The 24,410-nt window shown below is 34.9% G+C and overlaps 1 protein-coding gene across 8 annotated transcripts in view; it reads left to right on the top strand.

The window, feature by feature from the left end:
* EFCAB5 (EF-hand calcium binding domain 5) overlaps positions 1-24,410 on the top strand; it is an 83,831-nt gene that overhangs the window by 4,146 nt on the left and 55,275 nt on the right. For 6 of the 8 annotated variants that reach the window (XR_012059722.1, XM_072939121.1, XM_072939122.1 and 3 more), the window contains exons 1-4: positions 5,603-5,763; positions 6,158-6,220; positions 7,290-7,374; positions 15,611-16,178. Coding sequence is in view for 7 of the 8 variants with exons in the window: in XM_072939121.1 (XP_072795222.1) it covers positions 5,722-5,763; positions 6,158-6,220; positions 7,290-7,374; positions 15,611-16,178 (758 nt within the window). In the remaining variant the exon portion in view is untranslated. Of the gene's footprint in view, positions 1-5,602; positions 5,764-6,157; positions 6,221-7,289; positions 7,375-15,610; positions 16,179-24,410 lie in introns of those variants that run through there. The other 2 variants (XM_031685351.2, XM_072939119.1) reach the window with 1 other exon arrangement.

Below are 24,410 nucleotides of genomic sequence, written 5' to 3'. Positions count from 1 at the left end.
AGATTGGGAGGAGAGTCCATATGCAGTATCTGGCAGGCCTCCCTGCCTTACCTGGACACACCTTAGGCTGTGACTCTTGCACCTTGAGCACCTGGAACATGCACTCCTCCAGCAGCTCCAAGGCTTAAGGTTTTGATGAGCAGCAATACACACTGCAACTGGCTTCTGAAAGTGATGCCTGGGTGGTAGACTATTCCTTGGCTTTGCCCCTTTATTAAAGGACACTTGCTTTAATTAATCAAGTCCTCCATTGTGCTTGCCCTCTGTGGGGCTATGGGGCACATTAGGGTGGATCATCAGACTCTGATTCTTTTGGGCTACTCTCTGAGAATCCTTAGGTCAAACTACTTCTGGACAGGAGTGAATTATGTAAAAGCACCTACTACACTAGCCCTTTCAGGCCATTCTTAGGACTGAATAGATAACTATCTTGGAGTACATCTGTAACTCATTCATCAGACACCAAATGAAGTATGTCACTTGAAAGACTATAGTTTATATAGCTAAGCTTATTAAATGGAGGGGGGAAATCACGGTTTCTGCCCTGAATAAATCAGTCCTTTACATATGAAATGACTAGTTACAAAGTAATATAACAAGTAGTACAGATGGAATATATAACAGCTAGGAGTGAGTGGAGTATGACTGAGTCATGTATTGCCTCTACCTTATTGTAATTTTTCTCAAATTTTAATAATCTTTTACTAATTTCATTTAAGAATCTGTGTCCAGATAGGAGATAGAAACCACACCCATTATTTGAACAGATAATTTAATAAGAATTGTTAACTAGATATAAAATTAAGTAGATGATTAAAAAGCTAAAAAGAGATATCTAAGGTATGACAGAGATAGCAATGGTTTTTACCTAAAGGGCTGGAAAAAAACCTAAATAAAGGAAGCAAAGGGAAAAACATACAGACTTAGAGGAGTGACCCCACAGAGCTGAAACTCAGATCTCTGAGGAGAATGTGCTCCTCGGCTGGTGTTGGTATCTCTGAGTATGAGGGGTTGCTCCATGGGTCCCAGGAGTCTGGGACCTAGACTTCTACACAGGAATACTGGTTGGCCGATGTCAGCGAAAATTCAAAACTGTAGAGAAACTGCAAACTGGATTCAGCTGTTGCTATGGAAAGCATCTGCTGCTGCCAGGCTAAAGTAGCATTGCTGGAGTGAAGTACACTGAACCAAAACACTACGGGAAGCAGTCATGAAGTAGACAGGAAGGAACAAGTCTCTTGTCCTTCCTCAGCCTTGGGGTCTCTCTCTGATGCCCCCAATTAGCAGAGCTTAACAGAGCCAGCTAGCAAGGCAAAGATATGTGGTTTTCACAGTCCAGCTCCAGCATGAGAAAAAAAAGTACAAAAGGGTGGGTTTGGAGCTGAGAAAATAATAATTGGCACTTGACTGATGGGGAAATTGATACCAGAAATGGAATTTATCTTCCATCCTCTGGTTTTGCATATATCTCATGAAGACAGTTAAAGCCCTTGCTACTTTCTGCACCCCAGATCCAATCAGCATAATGCCATCAATGTACTGGACCAACTTAATGCTGATTGGAAGACCAAGAGGTTCAATATCCCTGTGGACTATATTATGACAAAGAGCAGAAAAATTGATGTAGCCCTGGGGCAAGACTGTGAAATTATATTGTTGGCCCTGCCAAGTAAAAGCAAATTGCTTATGATATTTCTTGCCAATTTGTTTGGAGAAATAAGCATTTGCTGGGTCAATAACTACATGCCAGGTGTCAGGGGCTGTGTTAATTTGCACCAGTAAAGTTACTACATATGGAAGAACAGCTGCAATTGGAGGCATCACCTGATTAAATTCATAATAATCCACAGTCATTCTCCAAGATCCATCTGCCTTCTTCACAGGCCAAACAGGGAAGTTTAATCGGCACAAGATAGATTTCATCTCCCCTGCTTCTTTCAAATCTTCATTGGTGTCACTAATCTCTGTAATCCCCCATTCTGCCTTGCCAGCAAGGCTACAATTTTTGTTTACTCTCCTTGTGTGTGTGTGTATGTGGGGAGGGGTTGTTCCCAAGGGCTTCAACTTGACCCTTCATAAATAACGGTCCTTATTACAGGATCAGAGAGCCAATATGGAAATTCTGCCAGTTACCAGGTATCCATTCTAATTATACGTCCAAGAGCTGATAAAATCACCACAGAGTGAAGTTTATTGTGTTTCTTTGGAGGTGTCATGTCTCCCTAATTCTTTGTGATCCCTATAGTTTTTGTAGGTGTTTGTGCATTTGAAGAAACAGTCACCTTTTCCAGACTTTATGGACTGACTTTGGTATGGAAAGACCTTCACCTGCAGGTGGGCACATGCTGGAACATGCTGTGACCCTGTGTCTAGTGGTGCAGGGTGCAAAGTGTGAGGGCATGTAGCACCTCTGAATGGGGAGAGAGGCATGATGTCTTGTTGGCTCAGGCAGTTGGGGTCCATGACAGGAACAACTGCATGATCTTTGGTGACAGCTGTGGGCAGTTACAGTGGCTGTAGGGTTGTTGGAGCCTTCAAAGATACCTCCAGTCCAGTGGTGGTGGCCTGAGCCAGTGGTGTGCACATGCTTGGCTGCAGGGCTAATTGTAGGGGCTGCCTGCAGGGGCACAGTGGCAAGGACTGGGGCCAACTTGGGGCACACAAGCAGCTGCAGCAGCCCTGGCTGTCAGTGTGTCCTTGAGTGACTATAGAGGCTAGCTGCAGCCATGTACTTGGCAGTGGAGGTCAGTGACAGGAGTTGGGGCTGGTGTCTTGCAGGTGCACAACTATAGGGTTAACTGCAGGTGAGCAGAACCATGCAGGCCAATGACAGCAGTTAGGGTTGAATCCTGGCCCTCCAGCAGCTGTGGAGGCCTTGACTGTTGTAGGGCTGCAGGGGTTTGCTGTGGGTGTCTGCAAAGCAGTAGACACTGGTAATGGGAGTCAGGCGAGCAGCATGCAGCTGCACAGCCGCAGGAGTCTCCTGCTCCTCAGTAGTTATCAGTATCTTTCACTGGCTCTCCTTTCTCAGCCCTATTTTTAAGTATTCATCAACAAGGGTTTATCTTCACCCTTTTTTGTCTTCTCCAGGCTACTCTTATCGGTGAGCCCCACTAGCATCCTCATGCAAATATATCTTTCTGTCAATACCCAGGGATTCAAGACTCACAAGAAATCCAAGTAAAGGGCATTTCTTATCCTCTGTGAGTCTGAGAAATCAGAATGATGTATGATTTCTGTCTTATGCTGGGAAATCCCTTCCTCAAGGATAATTGGCTACTCTTTTACATATGACTTACACTCTTGCTAATCAGGATGCTATCGAACAGGTTTCTTAAATGTAATACCTCTAAACTCAAATTCATATCATTCCTCAAACCTGTTTTTTTCTCCTTTTTAAAAATTTCACTTAATGACATAATCATCCATTCAACCTTCTAAATACGAAAAACAAAAAACAAAACCCACTCAGTGAGCCTTAACTATTCCTCTTCCAGTCCTATCTGTTTTAGTTTGGATTCCCTGAGAACAAACCCTGATCCAAAGAGTTTAGTGCAAGTTTATTTGGAAGGTGATTCCAGGAAACAATGGTAAGGGAATACAGGAAAGTAAAGTAAGCCTCTATTATTGGATAGGTATCAAATGAATTATTGGGCTAGTTTCGCTGTGGGCAACTGAGGGTCAGTCCCATTGGGGAACTCTGGGAGATAGTATAGAACATACCTCATCAATGTACCACCCATGGGACTATATGCAGTTTCCTGTCCATCATTGGCTGAGAGCTTCTCCTATAAGCAATTAACTCCTAAGCACTCCTGACCTGGCATTTGAACCAGCAGAAAGCCCTCAGACAGAATTGCAGGTGGCCATAGTAAGAAACCATTCACATGCTTTGAAAAGATGAATCTGAAGGGATATGATTAAAGTACTGATAATGTCTGGCAGAGCCTAGACTAGAGAGAGGCATTCAACTCAGGTGCAGCCTTTAGGTACAAAATTTACCTTTCTCCCCTCCTCCAGTCTTTCACACTTCCTGTCTTTGCTGGCACAGTTAACTTCTGAAAAACACCAATTTGATCACATCTGTCCTATGCTTGAAAAGCACAGAATAAAATTCAAACTCCTTGATTTAGTGTGAATAACTCTTTACAGGTTGAAAAGTTACCTTTTTAGCCTCATCTTCTGCCACTTTTTATATAACAATGCTCTGCTGTGAATGCTTCAAACACTTTTTGAACTTTCATACCCCAGCATGTAATGTTCCTTCTGCCTCGCATACTCTTCCCCGCCCCCTCCTTTTCACACACAAAAAGTCTCATTAGTCCCTTAAAGTCCATTTTGGAAATCTATTTTTCTGTGAAAAATTCCCCAACCTCCCTTGGAAAATTAATTGCTATTCTTCTGTGTTCCTTAACATTTTATATGTACCTCTACTTTTGCACTTGCAGATGTAATTGCATCTGTTTATTCCTTTTTCCCTCACTAAACTAAGAACTCTTCAAAAGCAGTTCTTATCCATCTAACCCCAGTGTCTGCCTGCCTTACTGACCAAAGATAGATGGTGCTAGGCTAGTGCTCAGGGAGACAGGAAAACTCACCATAATAATCAAAACCATTAGCATTAAAAAAAAAAAACCAACCAGCATCAGTAATACAACTGAATTTTTAAAAACAGTCAGTAAAGATTTATTGAGTTGAATTTATCTGGGTGCATCCAAACAAAACAAATTTTTAAAAGGAATGGGAGGAAGCCTTTTAGCAATTTCACGAGATGGACACCATAAGCAAAGAAAGCAGTCTGTGAGAATGTACAATTGGAACCTATCAAAGAAATCTATTTTATATTATTTATTATTTATGAACAGCTTCAAAAAGGCTTTGAGGCATTTTTGTAAGTATTGAAACCTGTTGTCTCCAAAGGCAGTACTTTTTGGTTTATTCAGCTAGAACATATGTTGATTGAAAGAAAAGTGAATACTTCAGCACATTATAAATACAACATTTCAAATTAAAGAGTCCCTAGATTGTAACTCCCCTAGAGGCAGAGGCCATGAATATAAAATTTACTTTTAACATAGCGCCTAGTCTAAATATACACAAACTCTTAAATGATTTTTGGAATAGCAGTGATTTTGATAATCTGAAACAATCTATAGTCATTTGCAATGAAGTGGGGGGGTGGTAAGTATCCATTTTAATTTCTTAATATGAATGAATAAGCCAGATAAATCATACTCCTCTCAGAACTCCCCCTCAAAAAGATACATTTTAGCAAGGTTATTATTCTAATGTCTTTCTCACATGACTTAGGTAGCCATGAAAGTTTCACCTCACTTTGATTGTAATTTCAAATATTAGTGAGGATGACAGTGTTTTAAAAAATTCAGTTGTATTACTGATGCTGCTTGGTTTTTTTTTTTTTTAACGCTAATAGTTTTGATTATTATGGTGAGTTTTCCTGTCTCCCTGAGCACTAGCCTAGCACCATCTATCTTTGGTCACTAACAACAGTAATAACAGTAGTACAGTTTGAAAAGTTTGGCAGTTGAGAACTTATAACCATTCAGTAGAATGTTGGGATGGGGTAGGGGTGGAGGGCAGATTTTGATCTTCAAGCGTATTTTTTGTTGTTTATTAATATTTTCTTTCTCTCCTTTTGTTATTAATACTGGTCTGGTAATACTTTCCCCTACCATTTGGTGATATCTTTTAGGGGTCTAGATGAGTGAGTCAGCATCTCAAGAGGAACCCAAACCTGCTCAGGTACCTTGTCTACATAAGTTTCTAACCATTTAATCATGGGAGGATTTGAGATTCAATATTTTGGGGAAAATTGAGGTGCAATATCATATTCTATCATTGAAGTATTTCTCTTTTTTAGTTGAAATATTCTGCATCAAGTTTTGACAAAAATGGTGTCAACTAATAGTTGAGTTACAGTGGCCTGCTTCTAGTTGCTTGGCATTCTTTATACATAACAAGTCTGTTACTGTTTGAATTTGTTAATACAGCTACTTTATGTGATTTTATTTGTTATGATGCTTACTCATTATTTGATTTTTTTAATATCAAAAGCTTGCTATACTAAAGTATAAAAATGTTAGTTTTATTTCCAGCTCCTTTTAGATAACACTTACTAACACTAATTTCATTTCAGGAAAATGGAAAAGAAGACAAAGAAGGGAAACAAGAAGTGACTGAAGTGAAAGAACCAATTAAGGTAGAGTTTTCATGAATAGTCAGATATTAATGCTGGAGAGTAAACCGGACAAATTAATTTTCTTATTAAAAAAAGAAAAGATGCAGGTATTTAAAAAGATAAACAAAATGGCAAATGGGAAAGGGCAAATTTGTGTTGATCATTAAGCTGACTCATTTGAGTCAGTTGCAAGAAACTTTCATAGAAAGGTAAATTTATTTGTGAAGAGCTATTATGAAATACAGGTAAATAAAGTTTGCTTTCTAAAATCAGAACTAATACCCTAAGTACAATAACCACCAGTTTTAAGGGGAACTTAACTATAATTTCCATATTAATCATTTAAGTAACTTGGTGTTTAAATAAATACAGGATTTCAACAAGGAAGAATATTTTATAGAACAGGGAAGCAATTGAAAATAATTATATGGGTTCACTATTAAATTGACTAATGTGTGTCTTAAAAACCTTCTGTTATCATTCTTTTAAAAGTACGTCACCATGAGTACAAAAAAACTATCTTGCCACCATTTCTTCATAAAACTAACCTTTATTTTCCTCAATTCAGATGAAAATGTTTTCCTTTCCACCACAAACATGGAAGGTGATTCTAATAGTAAAAGAAAACAGCAGCATTTTGAAAGATCTTATTTCACTATATTGTGGTCTCAAATTATGTTTCTAGAAAGTTTTGTATAATTCAAGGATTAATGTACATCTGGAATAGTATTCTCAGCATATTACCTTGTTAGCAATAGGAAGATTTGGTGATATGTTGAGCCAATGTATTTTGTCTTGTAAATGCAGTAAATAGACTGTGATTACTGATTTGATTCTAATGTACTGCATTAAATCCTAGCAAAATTAAAGAGGAATGTTTGGTAACTTTTAGAAGGGATCTATCTGCATTCTTTAATTGGAGAGTTGATGGAACTTTGATGAAAAGCAACTCATTTTAAAATTGGTGTTTCTTAACAAATATATGTATGTAGATGCATGACTGGAACATTGTGCTATACACCAGAAATTGACATGTTGTAGTTGACTGTACTTCAGTGAAAGAAAATTGGTGTTTGTTTTTTCCTTTTAGAGTTCACAGAGTATATTGGACAGTTCGGCATTAGGCACCTGCAGCCATGTGGCAGGAGCAGCAGCAAATAAAAGCAAATCCCAAGGTAGAGAACTAGCCTTTCTTCTACACAATAGAATGTAAAACTACTAAGTTTTAGTTGAGGATGGATTCCTCAAGAGTCTGCCTTTTAAAAATATAATTCCAAGGGTATTTTAAATGCAATTTTGGAAATAGTTTAAAATGTATTCCCTTTACCTTATATTGATACTTTTGAGACAACTTTATGACTATTTATCTTGCACTTAAAGAGAATCTAAGAGAGCTGACTGACATATAGCAGACAATTCATTAATACAAAAGTAAAATGAAGACCCCCTAGTGATTCGACCTATCTGTTGTTCTTCTGTTGCTCTTTGAACTGCTGTACTTGACCATACATTTATTCTATTTGACTTCAACCCAATCCTTAACCCGAATCCCACATAAATTATGCAGGTTGAAAATGTATGTGTTCAGAATCAACAAATACATTGACAAGACATTCATGCCTTTTACTACAGTTTTTCTGACTTTAGATACTTAGTGAAATCCTATACAATAGAAATTTTTACAATATTTAAAATTTAACAATTTCAATTTATATTTTAATCAATTGAAATTCCTTTCCATTTAGTTTACAGCTATCGAGTGTTTAGTATGTGTTAGACTGTGCTAGGCTGAACTAGAATAATAATTATTAAAGTATTTTCTAAACTATAAATTGCTATATAGATGCTATTTATAACTTATAGACCCTTCTTTTTCTCTAAAATGTTTTTCTGTCTTCTAAACCAATTAAAATAATTATTTCTTCTGATTAATATGTGTTATAATACACACACATTAAGAACCAAACTTTCCAGCACTTATTTTGCCTTTATTATAAACTTTGTACTATTTTCACAGCTTCACTAATTTTTCAAAAGTTCCTTGGCAAGCCCCTCCCTACCTGCCCTCCTCACCACTTGCTCTATAAATACACTTTGCCTTTACCTTAATTGTCTGGGCTAGGTTTATAAGTGAACTCTTTTTTTCATTTTAAATATGTGAAACAGAATTGTGATCTGGGTAATGTGTTATAAATTTAATTAGGTGTTCACTTTAATCAGTTTATGGCCAAATTTGCATCTACAAATCTTCACACATGTATTCCATCATGTAATTTATTGCCTCTCTAGAAAACATATAAATCAAGAGTTTATGGTCTTCTCTGTTCTTGTGCTTTCAGTTTTTTACTGCTTTCCAATGTATGGTAGAGGGAAGTGTGTTTTGTTTGTTTAAGTTTGTTCATCCCAGTATGTGACATATACTGAAAATATTGCAGCTGCTTGTGATATCAAATGCAATGTGATGTATTTATTTAGTCAGTGATCAGTCACTATTAAACCTAATATTCTGAATCTCCGTTTGTAAATGTTTGTGTGTGTGTGTGCGCGTGTGTGTAACAAGTGAGAAGAGGAAATGTTATTCCAATTTCAACATGTCAAAGGAAGTGTCTTTATCCTTGTTATATACTTGTCAAAATTAAAATGATGTTATCCTGCCAGGCAGCTCCCAGGATACATATCTTTGCATAGAAAATATTGTGGTTAAATGTACAATGTGAATTCCTCATTTCTTTCCTTGGCTGTTGTATTTTTCAGGCTATGAACTTAACTTGCATTTTGAGAAATTTTTTTTGTACTGTTAGTATGCTCAGCTTTATTCTTATTACCCAGCCCTAAGATTAAAAAAATTTGTAGGAAAATGCCTTTTCCTATAGCTATTGAATTTTAACTCCAGTAGTGTTTAATAATGCTTCTTTTCCTCCTTCTTTCACAGTAGTCTGTCTAAATTCTGTACAAGTGTTAGGAAATCCTGATAAGACCAAGCCAGATGAGTTTCAACTGTGTTTACAGAGAACATCACACATCTAGTTGAGTAGCCCTGCTGGGTCAATTTTCACCAGTTTAATCAGCAGCCAGTCTCTCTAATGTTATATGCCATCTTGTGAAGAAAGAGTAGACTAAAGCTTATTATAATGTGGATTATAATTCATTCCTATTTATGTCCTTAAATAGAGTTGTACTGAGGCCATACCCATCAGTGGGCCATGCACTAAGTGCAGGAAATGGTAAAAGTCACTTATAAGGTTGGACTTTTCAAAATATGAATAAAGAATTTCTTTTGTGTCCCTACTTATTTAGTTGAAAGCATTTATGGTGCCCATAGTGCCTGAATAAGACTTCATATGTTAGAAGGTAGATTAATACAGGGGTGAAGGTATGCATGTTAGGAGAGAATTTGAAAGGCTCTTAATTCCATGAAAAGTTTAGGAAGGCAATCCTGGAAAAGAGATCCAGTACTTAGCATAGTGCCTGGCACTATGACATCAATAATTATTTATTTAGTGAATATGTAAATCAATCAATCTATCTGTAAAAGGTTTAGGAATGTCCAAGCACAGACCTGCTTAAAAAAAACCAGTGCCTGTTTGAAACTATTCAGTTGAACCACTGAATTAATTTTCCCTTGGGGCAGTGCTGTAATTTATGAATTCAGAGGTCACTCAATCAAAAGACAGCTACAGATAGGCTTGCTCGGATTCCTGATTTATTGACCCTGCTATTGCTGTGCCTCCTTTCCTTTCCTTGGTTTTATGGCTCTAAGAGAGAAATATTTGACTAGAGTTATAACCAAACACCCATCTACTTCCTTTCTGCTTATCAGTGGGGACAATGTGAACACTAGGTTTATTGCTTAGCAACCTGTAATAGTCAAGTACACTAGAGGAGCACTAGCAGCCTACAGCAAAGATAAGAAAATGTCCTAGTTCATGTGCAAGTTTACTAATGAACCATGCAGATGGCTAGATACTATGTTGCTATGCACCTGTAGCACTACCCTTAAAGCAGGAAGAGGAGTACCTGACTTTGGTTATGCTGAAGGGGTTAAAAGCAAAGAGAGTACATTAGAATCTGCAGACTTAAAAGAATTGTTCTCTTTCACACTTATGTAAAATAGAAATAAAAGTATTGCAGATATTATAGTGAGTATTGTGACAAAACAGGATGGAAACACTCCTCCCCCACTCCCCCAAAAGTGATTAACTTGTTTGCAAACCCAACTGAGAGGTAAGGTATAACATTGTATTACCCTCCTCACTTACCCCATATTGGAATAAGAGAATAAACCACAGAGGAAATCAAAACTTGAGTGGACAAATACCTATCCACTGTTGGATTTAAGACATTATCTAGATGAAATGTTGGCTTTTCAAGGGTTTTTAAAAATAGACTACTTAATTTTTCTCTTGGGCAGAAAGATAGATAATATCTGGGTAAGATTTAAAAGCATTCTTCAGGATGTTCTCAATAAAGCTCAGGAAAAGTTTTAAATAAGTAAAAAAATTTAAAAATATTTATGGGTAGTCTCCCCCAAATGGGAATGAATAAATACATTGCAATATAGTCATATAATGAAATATTATGAAACTGAAAAACAAAATAGAACTGCACTTATCAATATAGATGAATTTCAAAAGCATAATATTAGGCATTTAAAAGGCCACAGAATACATATGGTATGATACAATTTTTGTAAAATTTAAAAACAAGAACAACATTATATTGCTTATATATAAAATAAATAAGTGCAGAAAAGCGATAAACATGAAATTCAGAATAGTGTTTTTATCAAAGTAGGGGTATATGAAAAGCTTTAATATATAGGTAATGATTGAAGCATGACTCAATAATTACTTTCTAGTTACGTTAAAACTAATGAGTATGAAAATAATTTCTGTATCTATTTCTGTATCTACAGAAAACTGTATCCCTAGTTTTCTCCTTCATCTACAAAGTGAAAGAAGCAAAAGATTTTAACAGTACATGGCCCTGATCCTATTGTGGTTCAACTGGGTATTCTTTTTCTGTGGAGAGAAACAAATTGGCTAGTGGATAATATTTGAATAGACCTGAAACTGCTTCATCTCCATGGCCATGTGAGAAAAAAACCTTAAGATTCTCATTGAATTTTTCATTCCAATCACATCAGGAATCATGGGTGGAGAAAAGAAACCAACAACATCTGATTGCTTATTGTTCAGAGCCTTGAACTAGCTAGGTCCTGGGAACCTAGGGTCAAGCTACCCAGTTTTGCTAGGAAAATATCATACAATTTTGAATGCTGATGCAACAACAGTATACAATCTTCAGTCTCAGATGGACTGTCCATATTATTTGGAAATCTATCTATGTGTTTGTAGATTGCTTCTTTCCACCCACACAACAATTATTTCAAATGTTTATCATGCATAATTAGCCCATGATCCCACCATTCCTGAGTTTTAGCAATATTTTTTTATTACACAAAAAATAGAGGCTGTTAGAGGGAATGCCCTTAGTATATTGTAGGAAACATCTTATCCAAGTCTCATATATATTCTTGATCTTAATCCCTCACATCTCCTCAGACCCTGAGAACCAACATCTAATCTCTCCCGTAGCTTCTGTTTTCCTCTCTAAGTTGACTCTTGCCTCTCACTCGCTATAATCAAGCCTATCCCATCTTTAAAGAAAAATCCTTCCCTTCACAATCACACTCCTTGAAATATCCACTTATCTAGCCTGTGCTTTACCTCCAAGTCCCTCTTTAACCCACTGCAGTTTAGGTTCCATTCTCATCACAGAAATTTCTTCTCCCTAAAGTCAGTGCAGAACAACTGCATACTAAATCCAATGTATACTTCCTGCTTCTTAGGTCATTTGATTTCTCTGCAGCATTTACTACTGTTGACCACTTCCTCTGTAGTGATATATACTTTTTGTCAGCCCAGCATTTCTTTGGGAACCACCCTTCTTTCCTTCTTAATTCATTTGGTTTAGGTGGGGCTGACCCCACCCCTTTAGATCCAGGGATGGATGGTGATCCAAACCTGACCAGTCAGAATGCTCACCACCCCTTCAATGCCGTGGATGGTTCAGAAATAGGCATATAATTTATGCTAAGTCAATTAAAACCTTTCCTAGATTTCTTAAACTGAAATTTTAATGGTAGATTTTTTAATGTCAATGTTTATAAGGATTATGCAATTCCTAAGATGCTGGTGACCATTTTTATTAACATGTGGAGGACAAACTGCCTAAGAATTGTTTCAACAGAGCAGAGACTAGAGATGGGTTTCAGCTTTACCTGAAAACAGTTGTATTCCTGGACATTACATTTATATGAACTAATGCATCGCATTTGTAATTTAAGCTCTATGTAAGATGAATTTCTATTGCTCAAGATTGAAAGGGTTTCTAATAATACATCCTTCTTAAAACTCTTTTTCTTATAGTTTCTGTGATTCTAACCTATCCTATTTTCTTCCCAAATCCCTAGTCACTCTCAAACTCCCGTGTAACTGTCCTTTTCTGCCTATTCTTTTAAAATGTTACATAAGATTCCTTTCTTGGTACTCTTCTCACTCTAGACACTCTGAGTGATCTCATATAATAATAATAATAACAACAACAACAACAACATCATCAACATCAACAACAATAATAATAATAAATTCTTTATGATATATTTGCTATATGTATACATAATTTTCTCATCATGACTGTCCTGCAAAGTATAAAAAATTATTGTTTTCATTTTACAGAAGTATAAACTGAGTCTAAGTTGATTAACTTGTTCTATAAGTAACATGGCTACTGTATGTTAGAGCTAGAATTTGAACCCTGGTATCTCTGATTCCAATGCCTATAATATTTTATAACACAAGATTTATTCATTTATTAAATATTTAAGTGCTTACTATGTTTCTGACACTGTTCTAACCACTGGGAAATCAGTATTAACCAACACAAAGTCCCTAAATTAATGCAAGTTAATTTCTAAAGGTGAGTTAAAAACAGATAATTCCTCCTAAGAGATGCATGGTTTTAGCCAGTGCAATAAAACAAACAAAATAAAAATTGTAAATGAAAAAGTAGGAATATTTTTTTTTGCAGATGACACGATTGTGAACAAAGCAATCGATATAAATTTAGCAAGGTTTTCGGATACAAAGTCAATATACAAAAACAATTATACTTCTATTATATATTAGCAATCAACAATTAGAAAATTAAATTTTTTAAAATACAATTTTAATGGCATCAAAAACACGAATTATCTCAAAGTAAACCTAACCAAAAATGAACAAAAACCTCTATGCTGAAACTATAAAGCATTGTCAAAAGAAATTAAAGATGACCTAAATAAGTGAAACAATATACCTTATTCATGAATTAGAAGACTTACTATTGTTAAGATAGTAGCGTTCCCTGAATTGACCCCTAGATTCAACGTAATTTGGGTTTGATTTTCATTTCCCTAATGACTAATGTTGTTGAGCATTTTTTATATGCTTACCAGCCATTTGTATATCTTCTTTGGACAAATGTCTATTGAAGTTCTTTGCCCATTTTTCAATTGGGTAATTTGTTGTTGTTTTTGAGTTTTAGAAGTTCTTTGTGTATTCTAAATATTAATTCCTTGTCAGATATATGATTTACAAACATTTTCTTTCATTCAGTTGATTGTCTTTTCACTTTGTGATAGTGTCTTTTGATGCACAAAACTTTCTAATTTTGATTAAGTTCAATTTACCTATTTTTTTCTTTTGTTTCCTGTGTTTTTGGTGTCATATCCCATGAAGTCATTCCCAAATCCAATATTATGAAGATTTTCCCCAAGTTTTCACCTGAGAGTTTTATAGTTTTAGCTCTTAAATTTAAGTCTTTCATTCACTTTGAACTCACTTTTATATATTGTGTAAGGTCCAGCTTTGTTCGTTTGCATGGGTTACCTAGCTGTCCCAGCATCATTTATTGAAAACATTGTCCTTTCCCCATTTAATGGACTCAGTACCCTTGTTGAAAATTGGTTGGTTGTATATAAATATGAAGATTTATTTCTGTTCTCTCTATTCTGTGCCATTGGTATATATGCCAGTACCACACTGTTTTAATTACTATAGCTTTGTAGTAAGTGAACTTTGGGTAAAGTGAATTCTCCAAGTTTAATGTTTACAAGATTGTTTTGTCTATTCAGGGTCCCTTGCAATTCCTTATAGATGGAAGGCTTGGCTTTCCAGTGATTGTGGAGGAGGGGTAAGATATGCAGACAGTGAAGTCTGTCAGTAATTCATTTTCTATGTGTGTGGAGGCATTATGCTGCCTCTTTAGCCCAAAACCCCCTGTTTCAGTGCAAGGATAAATGCCTCTGGTGCCTGACGATTAGCTCAAACGGGGATGAAGATACACAAATAGGTCAATCATTCGCCTGCTACCCATATCTACATTTTTTAAACTTAGGGTGCCTCAAAGCTGCTCCCAAATTTCACAGTGATTGTCTGTATGTTTTTAGTCTCATGGTTTCTTCAGTCAGTCTAATCCCACCTACCTTACACTTTTCAGAGACTCAAAATATCTGACTATGAAGGCCGCCTTCATGATTGTTAGCATTATTATGTTCATTTTAAAACACACACACAAACACATATACAACCTTTTCTGTCATTTCTGGAAATTTAGATAGGGAGGGGATGTGGTGCCTATTCTCAGTCCACTATCTTGGTCTAGTATCTCCAACATGAAAGAAGCTGGAAATAATGAGAGTGTGAAAACATATATTTAGATATATTTACACGTGTGATAGACTCTCTTCATTGCCTACTCAGCAGACATTTCCCCACCCCTTTGTCTGCCAAATGAACCTCAGTTTTGAAGCAGATGGGAATCACTTGATATTAAAGAACTTGGTCTAAACCCTGATACAGAGGAATAAATTATGATTGGTCAAAATTATTCCCAATAATCTCTTTTCCCTTTATCAGCTTTTGGGCTAGGGCAGGCATGTAACCAAATTAAAGCCAATAAAATGTAAAGGAAAGTCTTGGAGTGAGAAGTCTGGGATCTTCTCTTCGATAATAAAACAATGTTGGGAGGAGACAGCCCCTTTGTTCTCAATCCTTTTCTCCTGTAAAGAAGTGATGCCTGGAGCTGCAATATCTTGTGATCCTAACATACAAGCACAAGAAATGAGTAAAGAACAATAGAAACAGGCTAGATACTTAATGAAAATACTGAGCGGTTGAATGACTTCTGATTAAGAAAACAATAAATGTCTTTATGGTTAAAGTTCCTGTTGTCTGAGTTTCTGTTGCTTTCAGCTGGGTTCAGACACCATGTAAATGGGTGTGAAAATTTTTTCCAATAATATCCTAAAGTAACATAGATTAAAATCTACTTCTAGTATTTCTTACATTTCACTTTTTGTCCCCTCAGAATTAAACCTGGAGGGGCAGTCAGATATCTCAAGGTGTTCAATAAAGGACTCTAACACTGGAGCCTCCAAGAATACTGTGTATAGAAAACCTGCAAAAGTGATTTTCCATTTAGATCAAACTGCAAAGCCAGAACAACCATGGAAGAAAAATCTTTTTGAAAGATTGCAGGCAAGAACCCAGGCAATGCAGCAGAAAATCATAGATAAGGAAAATCTGAAGAAGGAACTAGAAAAAAAGGCTGAAAAAAACCTTCCCAAGGATAATTTGGCCAAAGAGTGGTTTAATACTGAAAACATGACGCTGAACACTCGTGCATATTTGCTTGACAAACTTCTACCCACCTTAGTTCCTGGAGTGGAAAAAACATTAATGCAAGTGGAAAAGAAGAAGATTTTGGCAGAAGTTGATATTCCAACCAAGTTTGATCCAATTAATCATTTGGGGGAGTACTTAATGAGAAACAATCCTAATTATATCAAAGACTCAGGAATGTCTGGTTATCAGAGAGTGATGAGAGATGTCACAGAAGACCTGAAGATATATGTTCCGAATACTATCTACAACAGGTACGATTTATATTTTCAGCTGATGATCTAGCTCCTTACATTGAAAAGCAAGTAGAACAATAACATAATCATACAAACAGGACTTAAAATAAGTAATTCTATAGTTATTCAAAAAGTATTCATTGAGCTTCTACTATGAGCTTCACTATTTACAAGGCACTATGAAGACTAACAAAGTATATTAAAAAATTTCCTTGTATTCATGAATTTAATTATCTCACTAGGATACCAAGTGTGTTTTTATTTGTTTATTATCTATATTCCTGCACTGGAAAGTAAGCTATTTGGGAGTAGGGACTTTTTAAAATTTAACTTTTCAGATAAGCAATATGTTCATCTGGTTCAAAAGCCAAAATGTATAAAGACTTACAGAGTGAAAACTTTCTCTCCCATTTTTATCCTCTCTCCACCCATTACTCCACCTCTGCTATAACTACTGTTTTTAGTTCTCAATAGATCCTTCCAGAGTTTCTTTGTACATACATAAGCAAATGCAAATATGGGTTCTTGATTTTCTCTCTCTTATACAAAAGCATGTGAATGAGTTAGAAATATTTTCCTCTGTTTTTATCTTGTATCATATAGAGGATTTTTTATTTCTATAAGGTAGAATTTATCTACCTTTATTTTGTGGCTTCTAGGCTTTGAGTCATTGTTACATTTCATTTCAAGATGTTAAAATACTTGTCTCATATTTTCTTCTGGAATTATTATTATTTTGATTTTCTTTTAAAATATTGATCCAGTTGAAATTTATTCTAGTGTAAGATATAAGATATGGATTTAATTTCTTCCTTTTCCAAATGGCTACATAATGAATCCAATAACAATTATTGAATAGTCTGTATTTGCCCCACTGTTTTGAGATAAACTTTTACTACTAAATTCATGTATATTTTGGAGTGTATTTATGGATTTTTCTATCCTATTCCATTGGTCTATCACCCTATTCATGTGCCAGTACCACACTGCTTTAATTATTGAGAATTTTTAATATACTTCAACAAATGTGTTCTGGTCCCCATTAATAGCTCTTCTTCTTTTCTAATCACTACTTTCTATTCTTGTGTGTTTACTTTTTAACATGAACTTTAGGATTGATTCATCTACTAGAAAAAAAGGGGGGTAGAGAACACCAAAACAAATGTTATAGGAATTTTTATTGAAATCAGATTAAATTTATTCATTAACTTAGGGAAAACCGGTATCTTTAAAAATGATAAGTATTTCTATCTAAGAATGCGTATCTTTCTATTTGCTCATCTATTTTGTATCCATCAATGTTGTCTTAAAGATTTTCATATAGGTTTGTATCTCTTGTTAGATTTACTATTAATTATTTTATTGTTTTTTGTTGCCATTGTAAGTGGGACTTTCTTTTTCCATTATATTCACTAGCTAGCTGTAGTTTGACTACTTGAAAGCTGTTAATTTATGTATATTTTTGTACTCTGCTACCTTACTGAGTTCTCTTACTGTTTATAGTAAATTTTTAGTTGATTTTTTTGGGTTTTCTAGGGAAACAACCATATTATCTGCAAATAATAGTTTTCCTTCTTCCTTTCAATTTTAAACTTCTAATATCTTTCTCTTACCTAGTTATATTGGCTGTTACCTCCATAGACTGTTAAATGATAGTGGTGAGGTGGGCATCCTTGTCTTGCTTATGACTTTAGTAGAAATGATTCTTGTATTATTGCTTCACCATGAACAGTTCTTAAAAAAATAAATCTTAGTACCATAACTACTCCATTTGGATCTGAGAAAGATATATTTTATCACAGGAATGAGTGGAGATGATCATTTGATTTTCACCCTAGATCCATTAATAATGAATTTTATTAATAGATTTCCTAATTTTGAGCTATCTTGGAATTCCAGAAATAAATACCACTTGGTTGCTGTGTATTTAGTTACAATGAAATATGTTTACTAGTAAGACAGAATAAATCTTTAATTCTTTCCTTTTAATACAGATTTTCAGAATATTATATAGGTTATATCTCTATCTATCTGTTTATCAATAGTCATCTACAGTGGCAACAAAGGAAAGATGTTTCCCCTTTTGGGACATATTCTTGTTTAAGTATCACTATAGACACATGGATTTTAATATATATTCAATGTATTTTAATTCATTATAGTCATTTTTTCTTTCTGATACTCAACTTGACCTAACTTTGTCTCCTGTGTTTTTCTGACACTATTCCTTTAGTCTTTGAAAACTTCATGCAATTTTTAAAGGATTTTAGTTCCTTTTAATGGGAATCACTCATCTGGGAGCTAGGAATGCTCAAAAATATTGTCTTTCTTCTAGGCTCTTTCAGGGCTCACAGATAATATATTTTTTTAAATAATGGGTTTATATTGATCATTTCATATCAAATATAATGTTTCAGAATTTTTAACTAATTCCTTGATTTTTTTTAACACTGAAAATCTTGGTTCCTAACAACATTAACAGGATTACCTATTTGTTTTATCTTATAATTAACATAAATTAGCTTCAAAATAATAATAGAATGAGCCTAGTAATAGCAGAATTACTGTATGAGATTTTAGATTTACTTGCAGCTTTTTTATCCTTAGAATATATCCTACTAAGTATGTATATGTGAAAAAAATGAAACCATACAAAAACTAGAAGCCAGTGGTTAGCTTCCTTTATAATCAGAGAAAAGCCTTTTTAACCATGATTCAAATCATGAAAATATTGATAAATTTGATTACATAAAAATTAAACGATTTTGCCCAGAAAATTGAGTCACAACACTTGATTCTGCTGTTGTAGTACAAAAATAGCCATATACAATATGTAAATGAAAAGTATGGCTGTGTTCCAATGAAATTTTATTTATGGGTACTAAAATTTGAATTTTATAGAATTTCTACATACCACAACACATTATTCTTATCTTGGTTTTTAAAAACTGCTTCAAAATATAACAACCAACTTTAGTTTTTGAGTTGTACAAAACCAGGCAGCAGGCCAGATTTGGCCCCAAAGTTGTAGTTTGCTGACCCCTGGTCTAAATAATACCTATTAGGTCTCTTCCAGATCTAAAAACCAAATAGGACACTTTGATTTTCCTCCTGAGAATTCCTATTTTCCTTTGAATATACTTTGGCATGGATGCTTATACTAAAATTTATAAAAGAACCTAAAATTCTTTGTGACTTGTTTTAGTGTCTTTCCTATAGGGTAAGCAACTAATTAGAAGCTTTAGAATAATAATTCCTTGGAATTAGTACATATATCCATCTGGATAAGAGATATGTACAGAGCTCTTGTTTTATTTTATGTGTGGACATGGAATTTTTATTTTCAGTTGAAACAGTCTTTCTTGGAGTGTGGTTGCCTACTGATGACATCAGAATTACCTGAGTGCTTGGTTAAATGTGCAGATTCCTAGCTTCTTCCTCAGGTCTTCTGACTCAGAACCTTTAGGAATGCCTTTAAAACAGATTCCAAAAGAGGCTATTATGCCACTAAAGTTTCAGGAGCAATCATTTAGAGAAACCAAATTAAGGGAGTTTCAGTATAGTGAAAAGTTCCAACAGCACCAGAGAGCAGTGTCATTAAATTTAATAAATAGCTTAAAGAATATTTCCATTCTCCATCTGTTATTGCAGAGCAAGAAATTAGCTTTGCATTTAGATCTATTTCCATAAAATTTCTTAAAATTTGGGAACTGATGTCATGGCTGTAAATCAATATATTGACAGATCCTTCCTCCTGTTAGGGAATATATAAATCTCAACCAGTACATAAGACTCTAGGAATTTATCAATATCTGTAAGAAGAATAGTAATGGGCCCACTAGGACTCTGGTCTAGGTTCTACTGTCAACCAATCCCATGACATAAGAGGATTAATTTATTTCACTGATATTTCTTGAACTGAGAGTTTGAATATTTAGGGTATTTGCTTAATAAGAACCGTAGTTTCTATTGGAGCAATATTGTTGTAGGAATATCGTGGAAGAGTTAAAGTAATCAAAGATGCTTTCTTTGCCTGGATTGTCAGAATTAGAATCATCTCCTTCTGGTAAAAATTCAAGATCAGTATGTCAACATATGATGTAGGCATTTGTAGAATATTCAAAAACCATAGGGATGCTTTACAACAGTACAATGTCTGTTGACTTAAAGCTCAGATACCCAGCAATCTTAACAAAAACAGCCCTGCTTTTAAATTATCTAAACTATATTGTTGTTTGGGTTCTCAATCCATTGGAGAGCTTTGGTGAAGTACATTCATTTCAGGAATGAGAGTTTTCCTTATTTTTGTTCAAGAAAAAGGACAAATAAAATTTATTTGTCAAGACTTTATCCTGTGATGATAATGTTAAAGTGTTCATTTGACTCAACCTGATCTGAAAAAATTTTATCTGTTACTTCCCTGGACAAAAAGGGATTCATCTTTGTTTTGTGTCTAAATACAATAGATAGAGAAGGCACTCCTTACTGATTTGGAGCAATTTTTATAGTAGTAGCCACTTATCTGAAAAATAAAATATCACTGCTATTTATAAGTTTTATGTATGCAATATACTTTTATTGTTTTTCCTCAGGGTTCCTGAAAGATAGGCATAGAATTGAAGTGGACTTTAATTCTTACATGTAAATTTACAAAACTGATAAGAAGTTAGGTTTGTCATTTTGCTTTTCTTCATATTTTCTTTTCTTTTAACATCTTTCTTTTAGTATCTTTTCCCTCTAATTCTTGATCCTTCCAGTTCTTGGGAATGGATCTTCTATGTCACTACTGCCTTATTGTGAATTGATAATGAAAAATATTTGCTCTTAAAATAGGATTACAAACTCTTAGCAGCCTGACTATGGTGATAATTACACGTGTTGAAATTTGTATAACAAAGCACTGAAAAAGGTTAATTTTACTGCATGATATTTTTAAACATAAGAATTAAACATTTTTAAGAGGATTAAAGGAAAAGACTATTAATGATAGAATTTCACACTATTGCAGAGAAGCAGGGCCTATTGTACTATAGATTTCCTCACTTTTCTCCACCAGTTCTAATACACAGTCCTGATCTTAGAATGAGTTGAAATGAACCAGGAAGTACATTTAAGAGACCCAAGACAAAAGCTTGGATCTTTTCCTGTATGGCAGTTATAGTGACGCATACCCAATTGTGGTAAGGTAATGAGCTCTTATCCCTATATCTGTTGATTATTTCATAATCACTATATGGCCTGTGCTGCACCTTAAGGTATCTTTTCAGCATTTTTCCTGTGTCTCATCTCTACTAGCTTTAAGGGCTAATAATAGAACATTCAATCTGTGAAGAGAATCACAAAGAAATATTCCAGAAAATTACTTCCACAGCTACAAGAAGAAGAAAAATAAGTCAGTATAAATGCTCAAGCATTATGGGTACACAAACCAAATAAAAACTAAAAGGGAAAGAGACACAGATGTTTATTTTACCTATAGTAACTCCCTGAAAATTAACTTGTGTTCAGTGTTCAAGGAACTTATGTGACAAAGTCCTTGTGTGTATTTCTTTTGGAATATAGTATCTGCAAAATGTTCGAAGATTTACTTCAAAGTATTTACTTTCGGTATTTAAAAAAAAAGGATGTTTAACTCATCCTTACAAGACACCAGCACTAAGACTTGGCAAGACTGAGGGAATGTTCATCCTTAATATTGGTCTTCCTCAGTTGCCAAGAGACAGTGACTTTCTAGACAGATGTCTGTCTGCTCATACTCCACACCAGCTGCCACCTCTTTACTGAGCCAAACCCGTGTGCTTACATTATGCTAGGAAATCCCATAGGTGCTTCTCCCACATATTATGTTATTAATATTAACTGTATTGTCAGTCTGTTTTGAATATCATATTTTATCAATCCAGTGAAACAGATTATGCCAAAAGTAAGGGGCTAGATAAAGGAAATGCTTTTTTATAGTATTTGAATGACTATTATACCTAAAAGTATGTGGTAGGACTTGCTCTAAACAAGTTCTACTTTTGTTCAACATGAAGCATAATAATAATGTATATATAAGGACTAGTTTCATATTCATCTTTAAATTGTACTCTATTGTATATATATATATTCATTATTAAGTACTTAGGAATTTGAGTACTTATAGACTGAGAAATCATAATCTCCCTGGGCATTATCCTAATGGCATATATACACACACACCCTCCTCAACTTGATGTTGAATGAGTTTCTGGTTCTGCTTCAGAAGCATGAAACATTCCTAATGTTAAAAAGACAGAGGTAGAGTTCCTGAGTCAAGTTCGCTCTAGCTGGGTCTCAATATCTGGCGTAATGCCTGACAAGATGTGGTGGTTGTGGAACATTAACACCTAAGATTATCTAAGATGTCCAGAAATTCCTAGGATTGCCAGATAATTCTACTGATGCATTTTAAACTATCCGATAACTGATAGCTTCAAAAGAAGATAGAATTTTTGTTGTTAAGATGGAGAAACTGTTTTATTAATTACCTTTACTGCATAACAAAATACCTCAAAACTTATTGGCTTAAATCAACAATCATTTATTTGCTCATGATTTTGTCAATTGTTAACTTTAGGCTGGACTCGTGGCTTATCTCTGCTCCACATGGTATCACTTGTACTCACTCATACATTGCAGCAAAATGGCAATTGATGGCCTTAGTTGCTTGTCTGTTAGTTGGCTGACTGTTAGGAAAAGCAGTGGAGATAACTGGATCATCATCTAATGGGCTAGCCTAGGCTCATTTCCAAGGTGGCCGTGAAAGGGCTCTTAAGTTCAGTAAAAGAGGGCAAGCCCCAAGATTAAGGCACTTTTCCTTTTTTCTCCAAGACTTATTGTGATATAATAGATAGCGCTTTTCAACTTCCTGCTTGTATCATGTTTGCTACTAGTCCATTGGCCAAAGCAAGTCACATGGCCACAGCCAGACACAGGGATACAGAAATAAGACTCCAGTTCTTAATGGGAGGAGCTGAAAAGTTACACTGCCTACAAATAGACACGCATAAGGGAATGGGAAGACTTTTTGACATTTTTTTTGCATTTTACCACACTGTAGTTTTTCATCCTTTCCAGTCTCCTTAAATTTGGACTTATATTTAGAATCTGCTTGCAGGTTATGTCTACCCTACACTGCCCAAAGTTAAGAATTCTGTTGATTAATTTAGATGTCCTAATGAGATAATGCACACCACAAAAGAGAGATTTTATTTATTTCCTGAATGAGTTACACAGTCAATTAAAAATCCATTTGGATTATATTTGGAGTCTCATGTGCTGTGGCCCTGAAGCACAAAACTAGGTTTTGTTTCTAAATGTAGGCTTTAATAAGAGGGAGGAAATGATACCTGATCTAAGACCTGAAGGATGTGGAGGAACTAGTCAAAGAGAGGGAGGAAAGCATTTCAGGCAGATGGAAATATGACATAAACCCAATTTTGTTAGTCCATTTTGGTTAATCCACATGAGAATATGGAGACACTTTGTACTTATTACATAATGTCATTTACTTATCTGTTCTGAGTTGGACCCTAAGCTTTATAATAGCAGAATCTATAGTAGGTGCTCAATAAATGTTTCTATGAGTGAATAAGTAACTGACTTAGCAAGTGAGTATGAATGAATGAATAATGAGAAAAAGCTAGAATAGACACACACAGAATAGAGAGTCATGCAGAAATGAAAACAGAAAATGAGAGTGCTGTATGGAGAGAAAGAGGATAAAAGGGAGAGAAGGACAGAGAGATAGGGAGAAGGAAAAAGGGACTGAGGGCTCTGAGATAAGTGGTAGAGGTTTGACTCTTTAGTAGTGTCACCAGAGGAGCTTAGCATTTCTTTTATTTTTTTATTTTTTATTTTTTTAAATTGTCTTTTTCTAATTGAAGTATAGTCAGTTTACACTGTTGCATCAATTTCTGGTGTAGAGCATAATATTTCAGTAATATATACACATATATATTCATTTTCTTATTCTTTTTCATTATAGATTACTACAAGATATTGAATATAGTTCCCTGTCCTATACAGAAGAAACGTGTTGTATAGTTATTTTATATATAGTAATTAGTATCTGCAGATCCCGAACTTATCCCTTCCCACCCTCTTTCCCTCAGTAACCATAAGTTTGATTTCTATGTCTGTGAGTCTGTTCTGTTTTGTAAATAAGTTCATTTGTGTCTTTTTTTTTTAAGATTCCACATATGGGTGATATGGTATTTTTTTCTTTCT

Source organism: Vicugna pacos, chromosome 16, assembly GCF_048564905.1.
Source record: "Vicugna pacos chromosome 16, VicPac4, whole genome shotgun sequence".
In the NCBI taxonomy this organism is placed as follows: Eukaryota; Metazoa; Chordata; class Mammalia; order Artiodactyla; family Camelidae; genus Vicugna; species Vicugna pacos.
The sequence above is the reverse complement of the archived record's forward strand: the minus strand, read 5'-3'. Positions and strand labels throughout refer to the sequence as shown.